The sequence below is a fragment of the Bubalus bubalis genome, chromosome 8, assembly GCF_019923935.1.
Source record: "Bubalus bubalis isolate 160015118507 breed Murrah chromosome 8, NDDB_SH_1, whole genome shotgun sequence".
Classification (NCBI taxonomy): Eukaryota; Metazoa; Chordata; class Mammalia; order Artiodactyla; family Bovidae; genus Bubalus; species Bubalus bubalis.
The window spans coordinates 12,260,795-12,279,730 of record NC_059164.1 but is presented as its reverse complement, the minus strand read 5'-3'; the positions used below and the strand labels follow the sequence as shown (position 1 = coordinate 12,279,730).

Sequence of the window (18,936 nt, the reverse complement as noted above, 5' to 3'; positions counted from 1 at the left end):
TTTCACAGGAGTCTCTATTAAAAATCAAAGTTATATTAAAAGGTATGTTGAGGGCTTCCCTGGTGGTTCAGTGGTAAAGAGTCTGGCTGCCAAGGCAGGAGAAACAGGCTTGATCCCTGCTCTGGGAAGGTCCCAAGTGCCCTGGAGCAATTAAGCACTGTGCTCCCGAGCCTAGGAACCACATCTACTGAGCCCATGCATCACAACTGATGAAGCCTGAGTGCCCCAGCACTTGTGATCTGCAACAAAAGAAGCTACTGCATTGAGAAGCCTGCGTACCACAACCAGACAGACAGTAGCCCTTGCCCATTGCAACCAGAGAAAAGCTCATGTAGCAATGAGCTACAACCACAAATAATAAATAAAATATTTTTTAAAAAGGTTGAAAAGTCTCCTTGCCATCCCATCTGTCCCACTTAGGGGAAACCAGTTTGGTAGTTTCTTGTGTATCTTTCCAATATTTTTATAGAAATACAGGGAGATATCGGAGAAGGCGATGGCACCCCACTCCAGTACCCTTGCCTGGAAAACCCCATGCACAGAGGAGCCTCGTAGGCTGCAGTCCATGGGGTCGCGAAGAGTCGGAAACAACTGAGCGACTTCACTTTCACTTTTCATTTTCATGCATTGGAGAAGGAAATGGCAACCCACCCCAGTGTTCTTGCCTGGAGAATCCCAAGGATGGGGGAGCCTGGTGGGCTGCCGTCTACGGGGTCGCACAGAGTCGGACACGACTGAAGTGACTTAGCAGCAGCAGCAGCAGGCAGATATAAATACATATTCCTCCTCTGTGTGAACTCTTTTCAAATTAATCTTCTAAGAAGTAACTGTCTTATCAATGCAATTCCAGATGTTCCAGTGTTCCTTTAGTAGCCCTTCCTCCACAGCTTTAATAAAACTCAGCATAACTGAGGAAGGGCACAGGAAGGGCTCACACTGCCACTCTCTAGCTGTGTGGCCAAGGGCAAGTTACACAGTTAATCTGTGCCTTGGCTTTCTCACCTATAAAACTGGGATGTTACCTACCTCAGAGAAGTACCAATAATCAAAAGTTAACATAGGCAAAGTTCTAAGGACAATGCAAGGTACATAGTAGGTGCTGCATAAATGGCAAGCTTTATTATTCCACTATAATTATGTATTCAAACAGTATTTATGTATCCCATAAGTCAGAAACCTCCTTTACTTAATATCTCCACTTCTGTGTTCTCTCAAACACTGTTTACTTAAACTCAATAGAAATAGTCCTTTTTTTTTTCCCTTGTGGAAAATAAAAACAGATCTTGAAGATGCTACTTGGCTTTGCCCAAACTCTTTAAGTCTTTTCCACCTCGTGCTCCCCTTCTTTCAGCCTGATCTTTATCATGAGTGTGGGAGGGTGCAGATTATTTGCCTGGCAGGATCTAAAGATCCAGAAGAAAGAAGGATCTAGGAGTCTTGAAAGTCTAACCTTCCAACGAAGCTATGCTTCCCTTCTCCCCGTCTCTCCTCCGTTCTGCTCATCTTGTTACCTATTCTATTTATTTCTTTCCCTTCACTTCTCCTGACTTTATCTCAAATGTTGGGGGCAGATGCTGACATTCACAAATCCGCCCAGTCCACAAACAGAATCCACCCTCCCCCTCCCCGCACCCCGCCTCCACCCTGTGTGTGGGATCAATTCTGCGTCTCTTAGAACACCTTACCTTCCACAAACTGCAGTTTCTGGGTCTGTACTACAGCTCCCCGCACTCTCTGCCCCTCCAGTTTCCCGTTCAGGCCACTTGAGGAGCTGAGGTAGAATTCCGCAGCTTTTGGCAGCAAACCTCCTCCTCTATCGTCCCACCCACCCGTGGGATCTCGCCAAAACTGCCAAGGGAACCCAGGGGTATGGGTCCTGTCTCTGTATTTTGAGCCCTGAAGAATAAAGGAATCCGCGAGTAAAGGTTTCCTTGAAAGCAGGTGAATGTGGCCTTGAACCCGGAGCAGCGCTGCGGCGAAGGGCGGGACGCAGCGACCTTAGCCCAGAGCCTTGGCAGCGCACCTGCCCGGGAGCAGGAGGGGCGGGGCGGGCACCACTGGGGGCGGGACCGGCGCGGCCCGCAGCCCCTCCCGAATGCCCTGCACGCCCTGCGCGCCCTGGACCCCGGAGACCATGGGGAAGCTGGTGGCAATTATCCTGCTGGGCGCCGGCCTGGCCCTAGTCGGGGAGAGATTTTTGACCTTTAGGTGAGTTGGCATCTTGAGCGTCCTGGGCTTTTTCTCTTCTTCCAAGTTAGGTTAAGGGCTGCCCCGGGCCGCCTTCATAGCCGGTAAGAATGAGCTGTTGGGGACCCCGTCTTCTCAATCGCACCTAACAAACTATCCCTTGAGAAGCTCTGATGTGGAAAGTGAGCTGATTTCTTGCCTTTCCTAAGATCGTGAGGCAGAAATGCCCCGATTTATTTTCTGAAAGTTATGCAACTGCCCCCCTTCCCCAGGTCACCCTCAGCATTCCACCCACCCTTGAATAACCTAACTGTTGGAAGCGCTGGTCTTGGGAGGAGGGAGCCAGGCTACCGGCTGAATGTTTTAGGCTGACTCAGAGGTTGTCCAAGGCAAGTTCAACCTTGAGGGGTACCGGGTTACCAGATTAAAGGAGCTAGCAGGACAGCAGGGAAATGAACTGAAACCTGCAAGGGGAGATTGGCATTGTCTCGGTATCTGACCTGACCTTTTGAAGTGGAAGATCTGGTGGTGATAGCCATTCCAGAAATATCTCAGGAGAATACTGGGCTAGTAAGAAGAAATGATTGTTAGATGATGACATGTGTTCCCAAATAGATGTTAGCCTCTACTTGCTTTCAGTCCTCTTTGGGTTGTTTTTATTTATTTCTCTAAATAGAAGTTGGTCTTCTCAGAGGTTCATATCTATTGGCAGAATCTGTTGAGGAGCATGGTGCTTTTTGATAATACATTCTAGTTCAGCTTGAGTTTATTGTTACATTTGCTCCCAGTGCATGCAAGTGAGAAAATCATAAAAAATAATGATAGTTATAAAGCCAATCTAAAGAGCATTTTTTTAAAGTCACGGTAAGATAAGTATAGAATCTTCCTGAATACAATTTAATAAAAATGTAAAATTATTCCTTGTGTTTAGAAGAATGTTTCACTGTGGAATCAAAAACACTATTAAAAAATAATTTGGCCAATTGTTTAAACTATGGTCAGTTTAATAAACTCATGAACTTGCAAAGTAAATGAACATAAAATTTTAAAAATAATAAAGCAAAAGCTACAGAGTTTAGCTATTAGGAGACCCTGTTGAATTTGGGGAAGGCAGTTGGGGACAAGGATCAAAAGGCAAGACTGTAAGGGATTAAGGGAACCAAAGTGCAGATTTATAATAGATGATGCTTTATCACATTTGATAATAGTATTTTGTGCATTTAAATTAATAATACTTATATACTATTAAATTAAAAAATATAGGCACATTACCCAGTGTGTCCACATTATATAAGTAAATGTAAATAAAGGGAGATGGCTACTTATTTGTGATATCATCCATAAATGATGAGAAAGAGAGTTAATGAATTTGAAGGTGGTTAAAGACTGGTTAGACATTGATTTTGGATGTTGTGCATTGATCTCCAGTGTTTTTATTTTCCACAGAGAAAGAATGAATGCATATCGAGAAGTGGAGTCAGTAGAATCCCAGAACTGCCACCTTATTGAGGGAATTGGTATGTATATGACAGTACAATTTCCTGGTCACCATCCCCCTGACTGAAGCTGCTAATTTAATCCACGGCTACTCCTTAAACCCTCCTACTGAGGCTTCAGCCTCATCGATTTTACCCAAGCTATCTGATTCCACGTCTCCAAGGGGTGTCCTAAATGTCAAAATCTATGGCTTTTTCTCGGTCCTCTTACTGACATCTCTCCATCATTTGAAATATGTTGTTGACTACTCTTTGGTTGGTCCCTCACTGGACTCTGCTCCTGTCCACTCTGACATTTCATTTCCTTCTCTGTCTTTTTCTGTTGCCTTACTTCTTTTTTTTTTTCTTCTCCCCTCTCCTTGATGATACTCCTAGCTTCCAGTGTCACTGCCTTCAAAATTTATCTGCTAGTACTAAAAGAAATGTGACTTAGCCATTATTCTCAAGAACCTCCCAATCAATTGAGGTTTTTCTTCTTAATTAATCGAAAATCCATAGTTGGATCCCTGATCTCTCAAACTGCAGGCCTTTTTTTCTGTTTGAAATCTACTTTGCCTTTCTGTCATTTCCTCTCTCACACCCCAGCCATAATCAGTTCTTCTTCCAGACTTCTCTTAAGCTTGGTACCTGCATTCTCAAAGAGTTTCAGTTCAAAATTTAGGAATCTTGAACTTCCCTGGCAGTCCAGTGGGTAAGACTTTGCCTTCTGATGCAGGAGATATGGATTCCATCGTTAGTCAGGGAGCTGAGATCTCACAGGCTTTGAGGCCACAACACCAAAACATGAAGCAGAAGCAGTGTTGTAACAAATTCAATAAAGACTTTAAAAATCTTAAAAAAAAAATGAAGGAGCCATTTATTTTCCCCTCTCCCCTCACTGTTTCACGTGAGACCTGTTGGCCTCTCCTGGGCCCCCACATAGAGCTGATCTCATTTACTCCTTACTGCTTCAACTGCTTGTTCTGGCTCCGAGCCTTTAACTCTCCCTGATGATACTACTAGGGGGAAAAAAAAATCTAGCCAGATGCTGTTCTAGGAATGTATTCTTTCATTTTCTCACCTTTGCTCATGAAATTACCTCCAAAGATTTCTTCATTGCTGCTTGCTGAAATCAGCTGGAAATCCCTCTTCTACCCCTGAACTCTCAGAGCACTCTGAAACTCCCATTCACTTGAGACACCTGCCACATGCTTTATTTTAGAGCCAACAGTGTCTTTCTCTCACAATCAGATTGTAAACCTCCTAGGGTCAAGGACTGTGAATTATTTCAGTATGTGACAGGACAACAGTATAGCTTATTGTAATATAAATGATCTCCAAGATAAGTTACTAATATATATATATATATATATAAGAGCCCTTTTGATTTTGGTTTTCTTTCTTTATTTCCCCTCTCAATTTCTAAAACAAATAGGGAAACAGCCTGGCCTTTGTGCTCCCTAGTGTTAGATGAGGTGTGTATTGCGAGCTAGAAAGCAGAAGGAACTCAAGACAAAGCATTTCCTGACTTTGATATTTAAAAACCTGGGCTCCTTCAAAGGCTTCTGATGGAGATGGAAGGAGAATATGTGGTTGTTGTTGTTTTAAATAACAGGGAGCTTTGTCCCACTCTGGGGGAGAATCAAGACCTTGTAAAGAAATGGCTACAATATACCTTCAGGGAGGCTGGACCCCTTACACTTGTGTGTCATAGCATGAGCAAAGGTTGTGTGTGTGTGCGCGCGCACAGTATGTATAACTGGCAAAATTTTCTAAATTAAAGGGACCACATGAGCTTGGCAATGAATATTTCAGTGGTGACTAGTGTAGAATAAAGGCCATGTGGACTTCCCCAAAGTCCACAGCTTTGTTTATTAAGCTGTTTGCACAACCCTGGCAGAGAGACCCAATAATGATTCAGGCTGAACTTCTTACCAGTTTAGTGCAATGTGGGTTTGGGGTCAGATTTAATTTGATTAAAAAAATAAGAAAATGTAACATTCAATCATTTGTTTACTGCCTTGTGGAGTAATATTCATATTAATTATATATATATCTCTCAAAAGAGTCTGCCAGTTAATTTAGACAGTAATTAGAGCATTGTTAAAGCACTGTTAAAGTCTAGCCCAACTCTCAGATTGTATGATTCAAATAGGCTTGAGAAGTTAAAACTAGAGCAGAAGGGGCCTCCCTGGTGGCTCAGTGGTAAAGAATCCACCTGCCATTGCAGGAGACACGGGTTCTATCCCTGATCCAGGAAGATCCAACATGGTGCAGAGCAACTGAGCCTGTGTGCCAAAACTGCTGAGCCTGTGCACTGGAGCCCGGGAGCCACAACTCCTGAGGCCAGCGTGCCCAGAGCCCGTGTTCTGCGGCACTTGACAACACGAGAAGCCACTGCAGTGAGAAGCCTGTGCACTCCAGCAAGAGAGTAGTCCCTGCTCTCCACAACTAGAGAAAACCCTCGCAGCGACGAAGACCCAGCACAGCCAAAAATAAATACAATTATTTCAAAAAACTAGAGCAGAAGAAAAAAAGGCATGCACATCTCATGTCTATTGCCATATATACATTCTATATTTACAGAACTGAACAAGTGAGAATGATCATGAGTCATTTGTCAATAGGACAATATTGCTATATATCTAAAAATAATACTACTACCTTATCAAAGGCCTAGTGTCTATGGCTCTCTGCTGAGTCCTTTGGAAACACTGTACATCATCCTCACAAACACCCCGTAAGGTGGGTGCTGCCATCTGTCTTTGGAGATTAGGAAACTGACACCCAGAAAAATGAAGTTCCCTGCCCAGTGGTTCAGAACGAGAAGGTGCCAGGTCTACATTAAGAGGCACAGTGGTTTTCTTCCATGCCTTTGTACTCTCTGTTGTGTAACACTGCCTTTCTTATCTACTGACAGCACATTTTTATTACGGAGTTTCAGGGAAGTATGGTGGCAGCAGAAAACAGAAAATCTGAATGCAAAAAAGTGAAATATTAATCAATAGAGCTGACCAAGACAGGGCAAGTTGGACATTTAAACAAAGCTCACTAATGAGATGATATTCGTAAGACCCTCCTCTCTGAGAGTGAAAAGCTTTGTGAAAGCATGGAAAACCAAAGAATTGAAGGCAGAGTATAGTAGGCAGTAACAGAGCTGGGGGAAATTTCTGATTTGTGTTTTCTTCAAGACCTAAGACTTTTCTGATTAGTTTTATTGGTCGAGGGCTTGCCTGATGGCTCAGATGGTAAAGAGTCTGCCTGCAATGCAAGAGACCTGGGTTCATTCCCTGGGTCAGGAAGATCCCCTGGAGAAGGGAGTGGCTACCCACTCCAGTATTCTTGCCTGGAGAACTCCATGGACATGGAATGCATGCGTGGACAGTGGAGCCTGGTGGGCTACAGTCCATGGGGTTGCAAGGAGTCAAACACGACTAAAACTTCCACTTTATTGTCAGAACAAACTTTTCCTCTTTTTGTTCTCCTTCCTCATTATTATTTATTTATTTATTTATTTTGGCTACACTGTGTGGCATGTGGGAGCTTAGTTCCCCTCCCGGGGATCGAACCCAAGCTCCCTGAATTGGAAGAATTGGGTCATAACCACTGGACCACCAGGGAAGTCCCATTCTTTCCCCAGTATTCTTTCTAGAAAGAAAGCTTAAAAAGTGAAATAATTCTAACCTCTCAGAAATCATACCTCAAAGATCTTTTTTATATTAAATTCATCTTTTTTCCAAGGCTTTGAGGCTCAAAGATTGGCTTAACTGGGAAGTTATTTGGCTAATCAAAGTTGCCCTTGAAATAGGAACAGCTTTATTAGCTTACCCTTGACAGAATTATCAAGTAGACAGACAGCCATTGTATATGGAGTCTTCCTATCTTCCTCTCCTTCCCTTTCTCCTGTAGCTTCCCGTGTCTCCAAGATATGATTCTACTCCATGGTAGTTTCCATTTGTTTTCTTAGCTGGCTATTTTCTTCCCTCGAAGATGTGAAATGATAATATTAATTGATAGTAATGTTTTGGCATGACTTTTTCTCAAGACGTCTATAGAGAACAATTGGAGGCCAGAGAAATGAGGTTTTGCCAAAAAATAGGGTGGACAGATTAAAAGGGAGTAGATACCTATTTGTAAGACTGGTTTTAGACTTAGCAGTGGGGTTTTAATGTTGTCTGTGCACAGGGTAATGAGTATATGGAGAGGACTCAGGGGAGGGTGTCCCAGAGGCTTTTACTCCCACAGGAGCCCCTGTTGCTAAGATGCACTGGGTCATCATGCAGATGCAGTACAGGTCAGGGAGGGGGATAAAGGAGGGTCAGGAATAATGTACAATCAGCTACTAATTCTTTTCCACATCTGAGTGCAAAGCACCAGCTTCCCTGTGCTGTGGACAGAGCAAGTAAAAAAAAAAAAAAAAAAAAAAAACCCCAGCATAGCATCTCTGGAAAATGCCCACTCATGCTGCAGGTGAATTACTGAAGCATGTTAGTGCTATCATGGGAGATGTGTGAAACGGTGTTTGGAAGATGAAAAGACTAAATCAGAAATTATACAATTCAGGACATCTTCTATTCAGAAATTAACACTCACTTGTCAATAATTTAACCTCAAACAAGACAAAGTTCAAAAACTAAAGCAGTTTCTCCTTTTTAGTCAGTCAACCAGCTTGTTGCTGAAAGCTTTTATAGTGAAAAGGCAGGTGTTATATTGGGTACAAGGACACAGTACTGAATAAAACCAGGTCCTTGATCCAAGCAAGTTGCAGCCCAAGTGTGGAAAATATCATGGTGGAGGTAGTCACAGGTGACCATGTTAGTACACAAATTGGATTTTGGAGCCAAGAGAGGTTGAAAAAGCTGAGGGGACAGCATCCAAGTCATCTCAAAGGGCCTGTGATACTCAGTCAAGTGGAGGTGAGACTGGGTGTGGGAAACGTGTGTTGCCAAGAAGCAGGTAACAGCATGTGCTCAGGTATGCAGGTAAACAAGCCTGGCCCACCTCGGAACTGCTGACAGAGTGCTGCAGCACGCCTGGAAAAGACAGCGAAAGCTGGGAGCCCCAAGAATTGAGATCGGAGCCAAGAGGCATCGAACTGCGGATCTAGGTCAAGGAGTTTGAGTATTTTACTGCCAGCCCTACTGGACCTTTGGAGGGTTTTAAGCAGGGGCAATTACAGGGTCAAGTTTGCGATTTAATGAGTTGCCAGTCCAGGTTCGATGCACGATACTGGATGCTTGGGGCTGGTGCACTGGGACGACCCAGAGGGATGGAATGGGGAGGAAGGAGGGAGGAGGGTTCAGGATGGGGAACACATGTATACCTATGGCGGATTCATTTTGATATTTGGCAAAACTAATACAGTATGTAAAGTTTAAAAATAAAATAAAATTTAAAAAAAAAAAAAAAAAGAATGCTTGTAGGGGAGCAAAGTGGACCTACTAGGAAGCTATTACAGAAATCCAGGAGGGAGTTCCAGAGCTTGAAAGACTTGTGATCAGATGGTTTTAGGGAGTAAGGAAAAGGAAGACATCAAGGATAACTCCAAGGTTCCTACTTTGGGTACTTGGGGGATGGAAATGTCATCCACTGAAATTGAAATATACAAAATGGAGCAGATTTAAGAGGGAAATTTCCAGATCGCTTTGATACATGTTGAACATGAGAAATGAAAAGGCCCGATAGAAATGTCCTATATATGGGAGACCTGGTTTTATCCCTGGGTTGGGAAGATCCTCTGGAGAAGGGAACAGCTACCCACTCCAGTATTCTGGCCTAGAGAAGTCCATGGAGAAGTCCATGGGGTCGCAAAGAGTCAGACACAGCGGACTGACTTTCACTATTCATGTATATACAGGTGAATACAGAGGTCTGGAAGTTGGGAGAAAGTTTTGGGCTTGATTTAGAGATTGGAGAGTTAAGAGTATGTGGGTGGAAGCTGACACCTTGGGACTAGAGTAAATGGGTGCTCTGCTATGAGAAATAGCCAAGTGCAGGTACAGGCTGGTGAGTATTTCCAGCCAGGATAGAGGCAGAAGGAGACTAGGGCAAAAGGAAGCCCAGAAGTGGTGTTTAGAGGAAAAAAGAGATAGAAAAAGGTTTGTTCAAAAACTAACCCATCCAGGGGATTCCCTGATGGCTCAATGGGAAAGAATCTGCCTGCCAATGCAGGAGACATGGGTTCCGAACCTGATCTGGGAAGATCTCACATGCTGCAGAGCAACTAAACCCGTGCACCACAACCACTGAGCCTGTGCCCTAGCGCCCATGCTGTACTACAAGAGAAGCCACAGCAGGGAGAAGTCCATGCATTGCAACTAAAGAGTAGCCCCTGCTCACCACAACTAGAGAAAAGCCCATGCAGCAATGAAGACCCAGCACAGCCAAAAGTGAACCAAAAAACCTGACAATTAAAAAAAACACAAATTAATAAATGAATTTTAAAAACTAATCCACCCATATTCAACATCATTTTTAAAACTGTTTTATTCAATTTGCTGGATTCTCCCCAAGTCTATTTTACTCCATGTAGGGCAGGGCATGCGTACTCAGTCGTGTCTGACTCTTTGCAACCCCATGGACTGTAGCCCGCCAGGATCCTCTGTCCAGGGGACTCTCCAGGCAAGAATACAGGAGTGGGATGCCATCTCCTGCTCCAGGGGATCTTCCCGATACAGGGATCAAACTCACATCTCTTGCATCTCCTGCATTAGCAGGCTGATCCTTTACCACGGTGCCACCTGGGAAGCCCTATTCCATGTAGAAAAAGCATTAAATCTTTCAGACCATCAAAACACCATATATTGGTAAATCTTGATTAACTGGAATGCTTAGAAAATGGAAAGCTGTGATTAGTTTTCAGGTTCCTAGTTGGGGATTAGTTTTCATCTTCAGTATAATCAATAGGATTAAATCTTTTTCCATCCTCCAGTTTTCAGTGCCTATTGTTTATTACTCTGATGATTCAAATTTGCATTTTTTGGGGGGGCTTTATTCCACTTTTCTTTCCCCCATTCTCCTTAGGAATCCATTACCTCAGGTAACCATTTTCCCATGCATTCTATTTACTATAGCTGTGCAGCAAACTACCTCAAAACTTAGTGACTGAGAAGGATGGTAGTTATTTTGCTCATGAGTTTGTAGTTTTGGCTGGGCTCAGGGGAGGCAGCTCATCTCTATTCCCTTTGCATCAGCTAGGGTGTCTCAGCTCATCTGAGACACTTTCAGACCCCTCTGTACCACATGTGGTCTCTCCACAGTCTCTCCTCTGTACCTGCAAAATAGCCAGACTTCTTATATTTAGAATCAGGGCTCCCAAGCCACATGCTTGGAGAGAGAAAGCAATGGCAGGTTTGATTATAACTTGACTTTGTATGTCAGCTGGCATCACTTTCTCCTCATTCAATTTGTCAGAGCAGTTAGAAAGGTCCACCCAGGGTTAAGGGAAGAGGATACAGACCTAGCCTCCTAATGGGAGAGTTTGAACATGGCATTTTTAAGAACATGTGGCTTTGATACATTGTTTCAATCAGATTTGTAAATTACCATTTGCCATATTCCATAACCATTGCTTGCATCTTCAATGCTGCCTGCCTGGGAACACATCATATATGGGTCCACCTCTTTGCTAGAAAACATGTGAATCTCCTTTTCATTCCTGTTCTCAGTCATAACTTATTCATTATATGTTTCTTTCTATAGAAAAATGCCCATGACCATCTCTCAGTGAGAAAAGGATCTAAGTAAAATCTTCCAAATTCATTTATTTCCAACAGCTCATCCTAGGATTTATTGCTTTTTTAAAATTGGAGTTTAGTTGCTTTATGTTGTGTATGATCTGTTGCTTTTATAACAGAGAACAATTAATAATTTCCCAATATGATTAGAAAACAATAGATTTTTCAGGCCTCAACAAGTTATCAATAACCTCAGATATGCAGATGACATCACCCTTATGGCAGATAGTGAAGAAGAACTAAAGAGACTCTTGATGCAAGTGAAAGAGGAGAGTGAGAAAGTTGGCTTAAAGCTCAACATTCAGAAAACTAGGATCATGGCATCTGGTCCCATCACTTCATGGCAAACAGATGGGGAAACAGTGAAAACAGTGTCAGACTTTATTTTTCTGGGCTCCAAAATCACTGCAGATGGTGACTGCAGCCATGAAATTAAAAGACACTTACTCCTTGGAAGGAAAGTTATGACCAACCTAGACAGCATATTAAAAAGCAGAGACATTATTTTGCCAACAAAGGTCCATCTAGTCAAAGCTTTGGTTTTCCCAATAGTCATGTATGGATGTGAGAGCTGGCCTATAAAGAAAGCTGAGCGCCAAAGAATTGATGCTTTTGAACTGTGGTGTTGGAGAAGACTCTTGAGAGTCCCTTGGACCCAAGGAGATCCAACCAGTCCATCCTAAATTTGATCAGTCCTGGGTGTTCATTGGAAGGACTGATGTTGAAGCTGAAACTCCAATACTTCACCACCTGATGCAAAGAGCTGACTAATTGGAAAAGACCCTGATGCTGGGAAAGTTTGAGGGCAGGAGGAGAAAGGGACGACAGAGGATGAGTTGGTTGGATGGCATCACTGACTCAATGGACATGGGTTTGGGTGGACTCTGGGAGTTGGTGATGGACAGGGAGGCCTGGCGTGCTGCAGTTCATGGGGTCGCAAAGAGTTGGACATGACTGAGTGACTGAACTGAACTGAACAACAAGTTAGAGGAGAGAAATACTTGACAGAGAAGTCTTTAAGTGATCTTCACAATGATGGCTTTCCAAATGTTATCACTTGGTCTATAGATCTGTCTTGTGTGGCAAGTAAAGCTGAATCTCTTAGGACATGCTCTAGGAGTTTTTATTTAAAGAATAAATCTAGAATATGAGTTTATTTTATAGTTATTTTCTTTTTTCTCCTGAAAATGGAGTTATTAAAAAACAAAAGAAGAATTTAGTATTTCAGGAATCTGGCTCAGGTTCTCCTGGAGACCTGGAGAGCAGCATACCTGTAGGATTCCTGAAAGTTAATATTATTTCCCAAGTAAATAGCTCAAAAAGTTAAGGTAGTTTCCAAAAGAAGTTCAAAGTCTTGACTGTGTGTGAAATTACTTTTTAAGCCACCATTCATGCATCTTTCTGATCCTCAGCTTTTTTTTTTTTGTAGAAAATGGCTCTGAAGATATTGATATCCTTCCTAGTGGGCTGGCTTTCATCTCCAGTGTGAGTATTTCCCGTGCTCCTCAGATGTGCAAGTCAACAGCTGTATGCATAGAACATTAGTGTCACCAACACAAGTGTCCCACTTGTGTGTAAACTAGTCAACTAAAAGCACCAAAATGGGATTCCAGAGGCTAACTGAGGCAAGACAGAAGTGCCCAAGCTTGCCTACCCCATGGTGGGCAGTTATATACCCAGGGGAGTGCTGATAAGTGTATATTGAATTCCATTCACTTCCTAGACGAGGCTCCAGATTTGCTCTATGGCTGTCCATCCTCATCATTGCCCTACTGGCTGAGCCTCAGCTTCTGGAAGTCATCTTCCAGATGACTAATCGGTATTCATCTCATCATACCTGCCTGAGTTTGGAACTCAGTAAATGTTTGCAGAGTGAATGTTAGCCATGTTACTCAATTCATAACCGTCTTGCATTTCTTTGCATTTCCCAAAAGCATTTCCATTTTGGGTTCCTCAGCATTTAAAGAAAAGCTCTTTCAAAGAGGAGTAAGGAAAAACATGCATTTTATTTCCATTACCACCTTCACAGGTTTGGGATGATTAGGAAGCTATGAGAAGGCTTGAACTTCAACACATTAAAATGTTATATTGTAAAAATATTGAAAATTATCATATACTTAGTTAAATCAGTTACAATTTGGAGTGGGACTTAGGATTTTGAAAAAAGTAGATATTAATTACATTTCCAATGTGAATTCTGATTGCTGGAATTGCATGTTCTAATATTCCATTTGGGCCAATAAAATACTATCAAATAACACATTTTAAAAATCTATGTCTTTTTGGCCAAAAGGAGGGGGGCCCATAAAATATTCCTTAATGGTCCCAATTTCTAAATTCTTCAGTATAGTCAGGGTCTATAGTCAATATGCATTTTAAATTGCTGCTGGTGTGCTATATGTTAGGGAGGTGGGTGGGAAGGATTTTATGTCTTTAGTTTTCCTCCAAAAACTAAAGCTGTCTAGAAAAGCTTTTTCTTTGTTGACTTAAACTACCTACTATCAATATAGATTTTCAATGTGATGCCCAACAGACCTTTAAAAATAATTATTTTATGGCTAGGAGATGTGTAGTTCCTACTGTATGTTTCTTTTCTATTAATATTTTCACTAGAGGTAAGTGTACTGAATTCTTGTTATTCAGCAAGTAGAGATTGTCATCACAAATAATTGTGAGAAACGTTAGCTCTTTTTGCAAAATAACAAACAACTCATTCTTATAGGATAAGGATAATGTTCTTTGCTTATTTTTAATCTTGCTGTACTGCAATAAATTCAAGTCCTTGTTCTTCTTGGTCACCTCCTACTGCCCTTTCTTGCCATCCTAGAACATGTTTGGAAGCTGCTGATTTAGGGAGTAATTCTGTGTGATAGATATTTTTAGCCTATTTAGAGGTGCCAAGCAGGCTATCTGCTTCCTTACCTTGGGACTTGACATGTTTTTTGCCAGCAAGATTACTCCCTTCCTCACATGTTGCCATCTAACTCCTCGTTCCCTATGAGAGCTCACTGTAGTGGAACTTTAATTCCTCAGAAATATTCCTAACACTCTGTTTCTGGGCAAGGTGGCTCTTCTGTGCCCCCATAGTTTCCCTGTGGGTAGGGTCTTAGATGCCTCCCTGTATCTGATGGGCTTGCTTGGTGCTGCCTCCCTGGATTTCAGTCCTTCTGAGACAGGACTTTGGAGTGTCTGTTGCCATGCTGCACCTGACACAGTGTCTGGCATACATAGGTGCTTGACTGTTTACTGAATATGTGTGCTGGTGAATGAGGGCAGTGGAGGAGTTCAATGCTTGTCCACACGTACCTGTAGTCTGTTGGTGGAAATAAGATGCCTGCACACCCAGGTCATTTTTGCCATTTTCAGGGGTGAATGGTATCAAAATAATTGCAATCCATGCCAAAATTCTTACCTAACTGCTTTAAACAGAAAACCAAGTATATGCAAAGAGTTTCATTCGTCGTGACACTTACTGTTTGTTGGCCGTGCTCCACCCTTATTCCCCAATCAGATCATTTCCATTTCCAGAGCACCTGATCCTTCTACCAGTTGGCAGTGCCCTCACATTCCTCCAAACTCCCTCCATACTTGCTGCGGGGTTCTGCCCTGAGCAGTGTTCCTGAGCAATATAATATTATCTACTGTCAAACCTTTCTTTATGGCGTGGGAAAAAGTTGTAAATCACTGTACAACTAATGATCAGAGTGATTTAGGCATTTCACTTCTCCGGGCTTAATTTTCCTTATATGAAAAGAGAAGATCTACCTCAAGTGAAAATGGGAAGAACTGGGTGTCTCTGACATCTTTCCCTGAACGTCACCACTATTTGTGCCACTGGACTTAGTGACGAATTGACTATGAAGGAAAGAGATTTGGAGTCTCCATTGTATGGCCTGATATTGGGGAGAGCAGTGATTCCCTTAACAGAGAATAGATACAAATGAGAGCAAGTATTTGAGGAGAGATGATTTTGATTTTGATCATCTGATTTTGAACTGCCTTTAGGAAGAAGTTGGGATGCAAGCTAGGGCTCCATAGAGAGGTTCCAGGAAAATGTGCATATTTGATAATTACTAATGTAGAAGAAATACCTGAAACCTTATGAATGAGCTCTGCAAGGGAAGAGTGCAGAATGAGAAGGGAGGGATGGATGAGGACAGAGGGAGGGAAGGGCAGGAAAAGAAGCAGTAATTCTATGTGGAAATTCTACTTTTGATTTTTTGATAAGAAATAAAAGTTATACCATAGTGTCAAATGCCACAGAGATACAGATAAGGAGATATGGAAGGATTATTAAGTAGACATTTTGGAGGCCGTTGATATGACCTTTATAGAGGTATTTCTAGAAACTGGTAGAATATGGATTCCAGAAAATTAAGAGTTGGAGCAATTCAAACCAAGGCAACAAGGCCAAGTGATGTTTCTAAAAAATTTGACAGTGAAGGAAGGTGAGAAAAATGCCTGTTTGAAGTAGTAAAGTTGGAAAATATTTATTTCAGGGAAAGAGAAATGAGCAATTTTTCAGGTAAAACAAGGGGACACTGGTGAAGAATGAGTGGTGAATTCTAAAGACAGACCCTAGATATCAGGGAATTAACTAAGAACAGAAGGATATTCTTTCCTTAGAAAAGAGGGCGAAAGGATGAGACTTGATAAAACTGAAGAATAAACTAAGGTATAAAGGAGGGAATGAGTAAATTCATGTTGAATGGCATGGATTTTTTTTTTTTTTTCAGTGAAAAAGGAGGTAAAGTCATCCACTGAGAATACAGAAAGATGGTGTGGTCTATGGAAGATAATGAAATAAATCCAGAAGAGATACTTAGAGATACACAGTAGTTTACATATTAGAATAAACACAAATATTGATAAAGAATATTAAATGTCTGACTGAAGTTGAGATGATAACTTTGTAGTATTTTTCAACCTGATTTTAGACTGCTGCTGCTGCTGCTAAGTCGTTTCAGTCGTGTCTGACTCTGTGTGACCCCATAGACAGCAGCCCACCAGGCTCCCCCATCCCTGGGATTCTCCAGGCAAGAACACTGGAGTGGGTTGCCATTTCCTTCTCCAATGCATGAAAGTGAAAAGTGAAACTGAAGTTGCTCAGTCGTGTCCAACTCTTAGAGACCCCATGGACTGCAGCCTACCAGGCTCCTCCGTCCATGGGATTTTCCAGGCAAGAGCCCTATATAAAAGTTAGAACAGGGCAAAGAGACTTGATAGAGAATTTGATAAGGAAGCAGTGAGCAAAGAGTGAGTCTTTCTTAGAAGACAGGCTCTTAACTGATGATGGCAAGATTCGAGGTCTGGAAGCAGAAGTGCATGGCTCAGGGCTGTTAAAAGACACTTGCTCTTTGGAAGAAAATCTGACAAACCTAGACAGTGTATTAAAAAGCAGAGACATCACTTTGCCAACAGAGGTGTGCATAGTCAAAGCTATGGTTTTTCCAGTAGTCATGTACAGATGTGAGAGTTGGACCATAAAGAAGGCTGAGCACCAAAGAATTGATGCTTTTAAACTGTGGTGCTAGAGAAGACTCTTGAGAGTCCCTTGGACTGCAAGGAGATCAAACCAGTCAATCCTAAAGGAAATCAACCCTGAATGTTCATTGAAAGAATTGATACTGAGCTGAAGCTCCAATACTTTGGCCACTGGCTGAGAAGAGCTGACTCAGTGGAAAAGATCCTGATGCTGGGAAAGATTAAGGGCAGGAGAAGGGCATGACAGAAGATGAGATGATTATATGACATCATCGACTCAATGGACAAGAGTTTGAGCAAAGTCCTGGAGATAGCAAAGGACAGGGAAGCCAGGCCTGCTGCAGCCATGGGGTTGCAAAGAGTTGGACATGACTTGGCAACTGAACAGCAACAACAGGGGCATGCTGATCTGTCCTCTAGGTGTGGTCACTTAAGGAGGATGAATGATAGAGGGAATAGCCCTTCCACCGATGGGCTTCAGTGGCTGGTATTATCTGAGGAAAGCCAGGTTTCTTATAAGATTTAAGCACAGAAGGACTATTCTAAGAAAAGTTTGAAGATATAGGCAGAGTTATTTGCTGTAGTCGATGGGGTCACAAAGAGTCAGACAAAACTGAGTGACTCAACAACAACGAATTTGGAACTGAAGACCTACTCTCCCAGAGGTCAGGGGTGAAGCAATGGAAAGGCCAAGAATAGTATGAGTAAAAGTGTGTGTGTGTGTGTGTGTGTGTGTAAGAGAGGGAGGGAGGAAGGAGAGAGAGAGTGCAAGGGAGAAGTTAGAGTAGAAAGAAAGAGAGAAAAGGAAAGAATTTAAACTGGGTATAAGTAGACATGAGTGTACAAGAAAATATACAATGTTGATGTTTACATACATCAGAGTGATAGAGGAAAGATACAAGGAGGAAGTAGGCTGAGTTTTATAATTAGTATAGAATAAACCAATCCTAAGTTTTGACACAGTGACCTCGGATGCAGCAAAGGTCCAGTACATTCAGGACACCTATTATTGGTTGATAAATACCTGGTCCTTCCAGTAGAAACAGCCACTGTACAAGTTACTGGAATGAATGTTTTACAGTATTTGGAGAAAAGGATTCACATTCAAATCTTTGGACCAATCTGTAGGAACCAAACAGGTCGGAAATAGTCAACTCAATGAAACTGGTTCTCCTATTAATTCTTAGCTAATCCTACCTTTGTCGTTACATAATATAACAATGCAGGGTGTAACAATGCTCTCACCCTACATTGTTATATAATGACAAAGAGTAGGATCAGCTAAGAATTAATAGGAGAACCAGTTTCATGGCCACCTGATGCAAAGAGCTGACTCATTTGAAAAGACCCTGATTCTGGGAAAGATTGAGGGCAGGAGGAGAAGGGGATGACAGAGGATGAGATGGTTGGATGGCATCACTGACTCAATGGACATGGGTTTGGGTGGACTCTGGGAGTTGGTGATGGACAGGGAGGCCTCACGGGGTCGCAAAGAGTTGGACACGACTGAGCAACTGAACTGAACTGAACTGAGGGTGGGAGCAGTGCAATGAAACCATACACCCTAGGACTAGAAAGAACCTCAGTAACTAAATATTTTAACTTCCACATTTTATAAATAAGTAACCTGTAGCTTAGGCAGGTTAAGGGACTCAAACAAAGTTATTCAGCTTAGTCTCTTGTATTATGCTCTTTGGCTTAACCTCCTCTCTCTATATATTAAAAACTGAAGATAGGTTCTTCCCATATTCCCATTCCCAATGGCCTGGATGACACTGGTAATCCTTCAAATCAGATAATGGCAACACCTGACAGTGTAAAAAAATCCCAGAAATCTATCAAAGAAATTTAGAGCTTTGAACATTTTTGTTTCTCTGTTTCTTAAAGGGATTAAAATATCCAGGCATGCCAGACCTTGCACCAGATAAGCCAGGACGAATCTTCTTGATGGATTTAAATGAGCAAAACCCTAGGGTCCAGGAATTAAACATCAGTAATGGTTTTGACAAAGCATCCTTTAATCCACATGGAATGAGTACTTTCATTGACAAAGG

At 42.1% G+C, this 18,936-nt stretch overlaps 1 protein-coding gene across 1 annotated transcript in view; it reads left to right on the top strand.

Moving 5' to 3' along the window:
- The first annotated feature begins 2,050 nt into the window (after nt 1-2,050).
- PON3 (paraoxonase 3) overlaps nt 2,051-18,936 on the top strand; it is a 37,252-nt gene continuing 20,366 nt past the window's right edge. The window contains exons 1-4 of the mRNA XM_006065927.4: nt 2,051-2,208; nt 3,634-3,704; nt 12,828-12,883; nt 18,770-18,935. Coding sequence (XP_006065989.3) covers nt 2,096-2,208; nt 3,634-3,704; nt 12,828-12,883; nt 18,770-18,935 — 406 coding nt within the window. The 5' untranslated portion in view covers nt 2,051-2,095. The remainder of the gene's footprint in view (nt 2,209-3,633; nt 3,705-12,827; nt 12,884-18,769; nt 18,936) is intronic.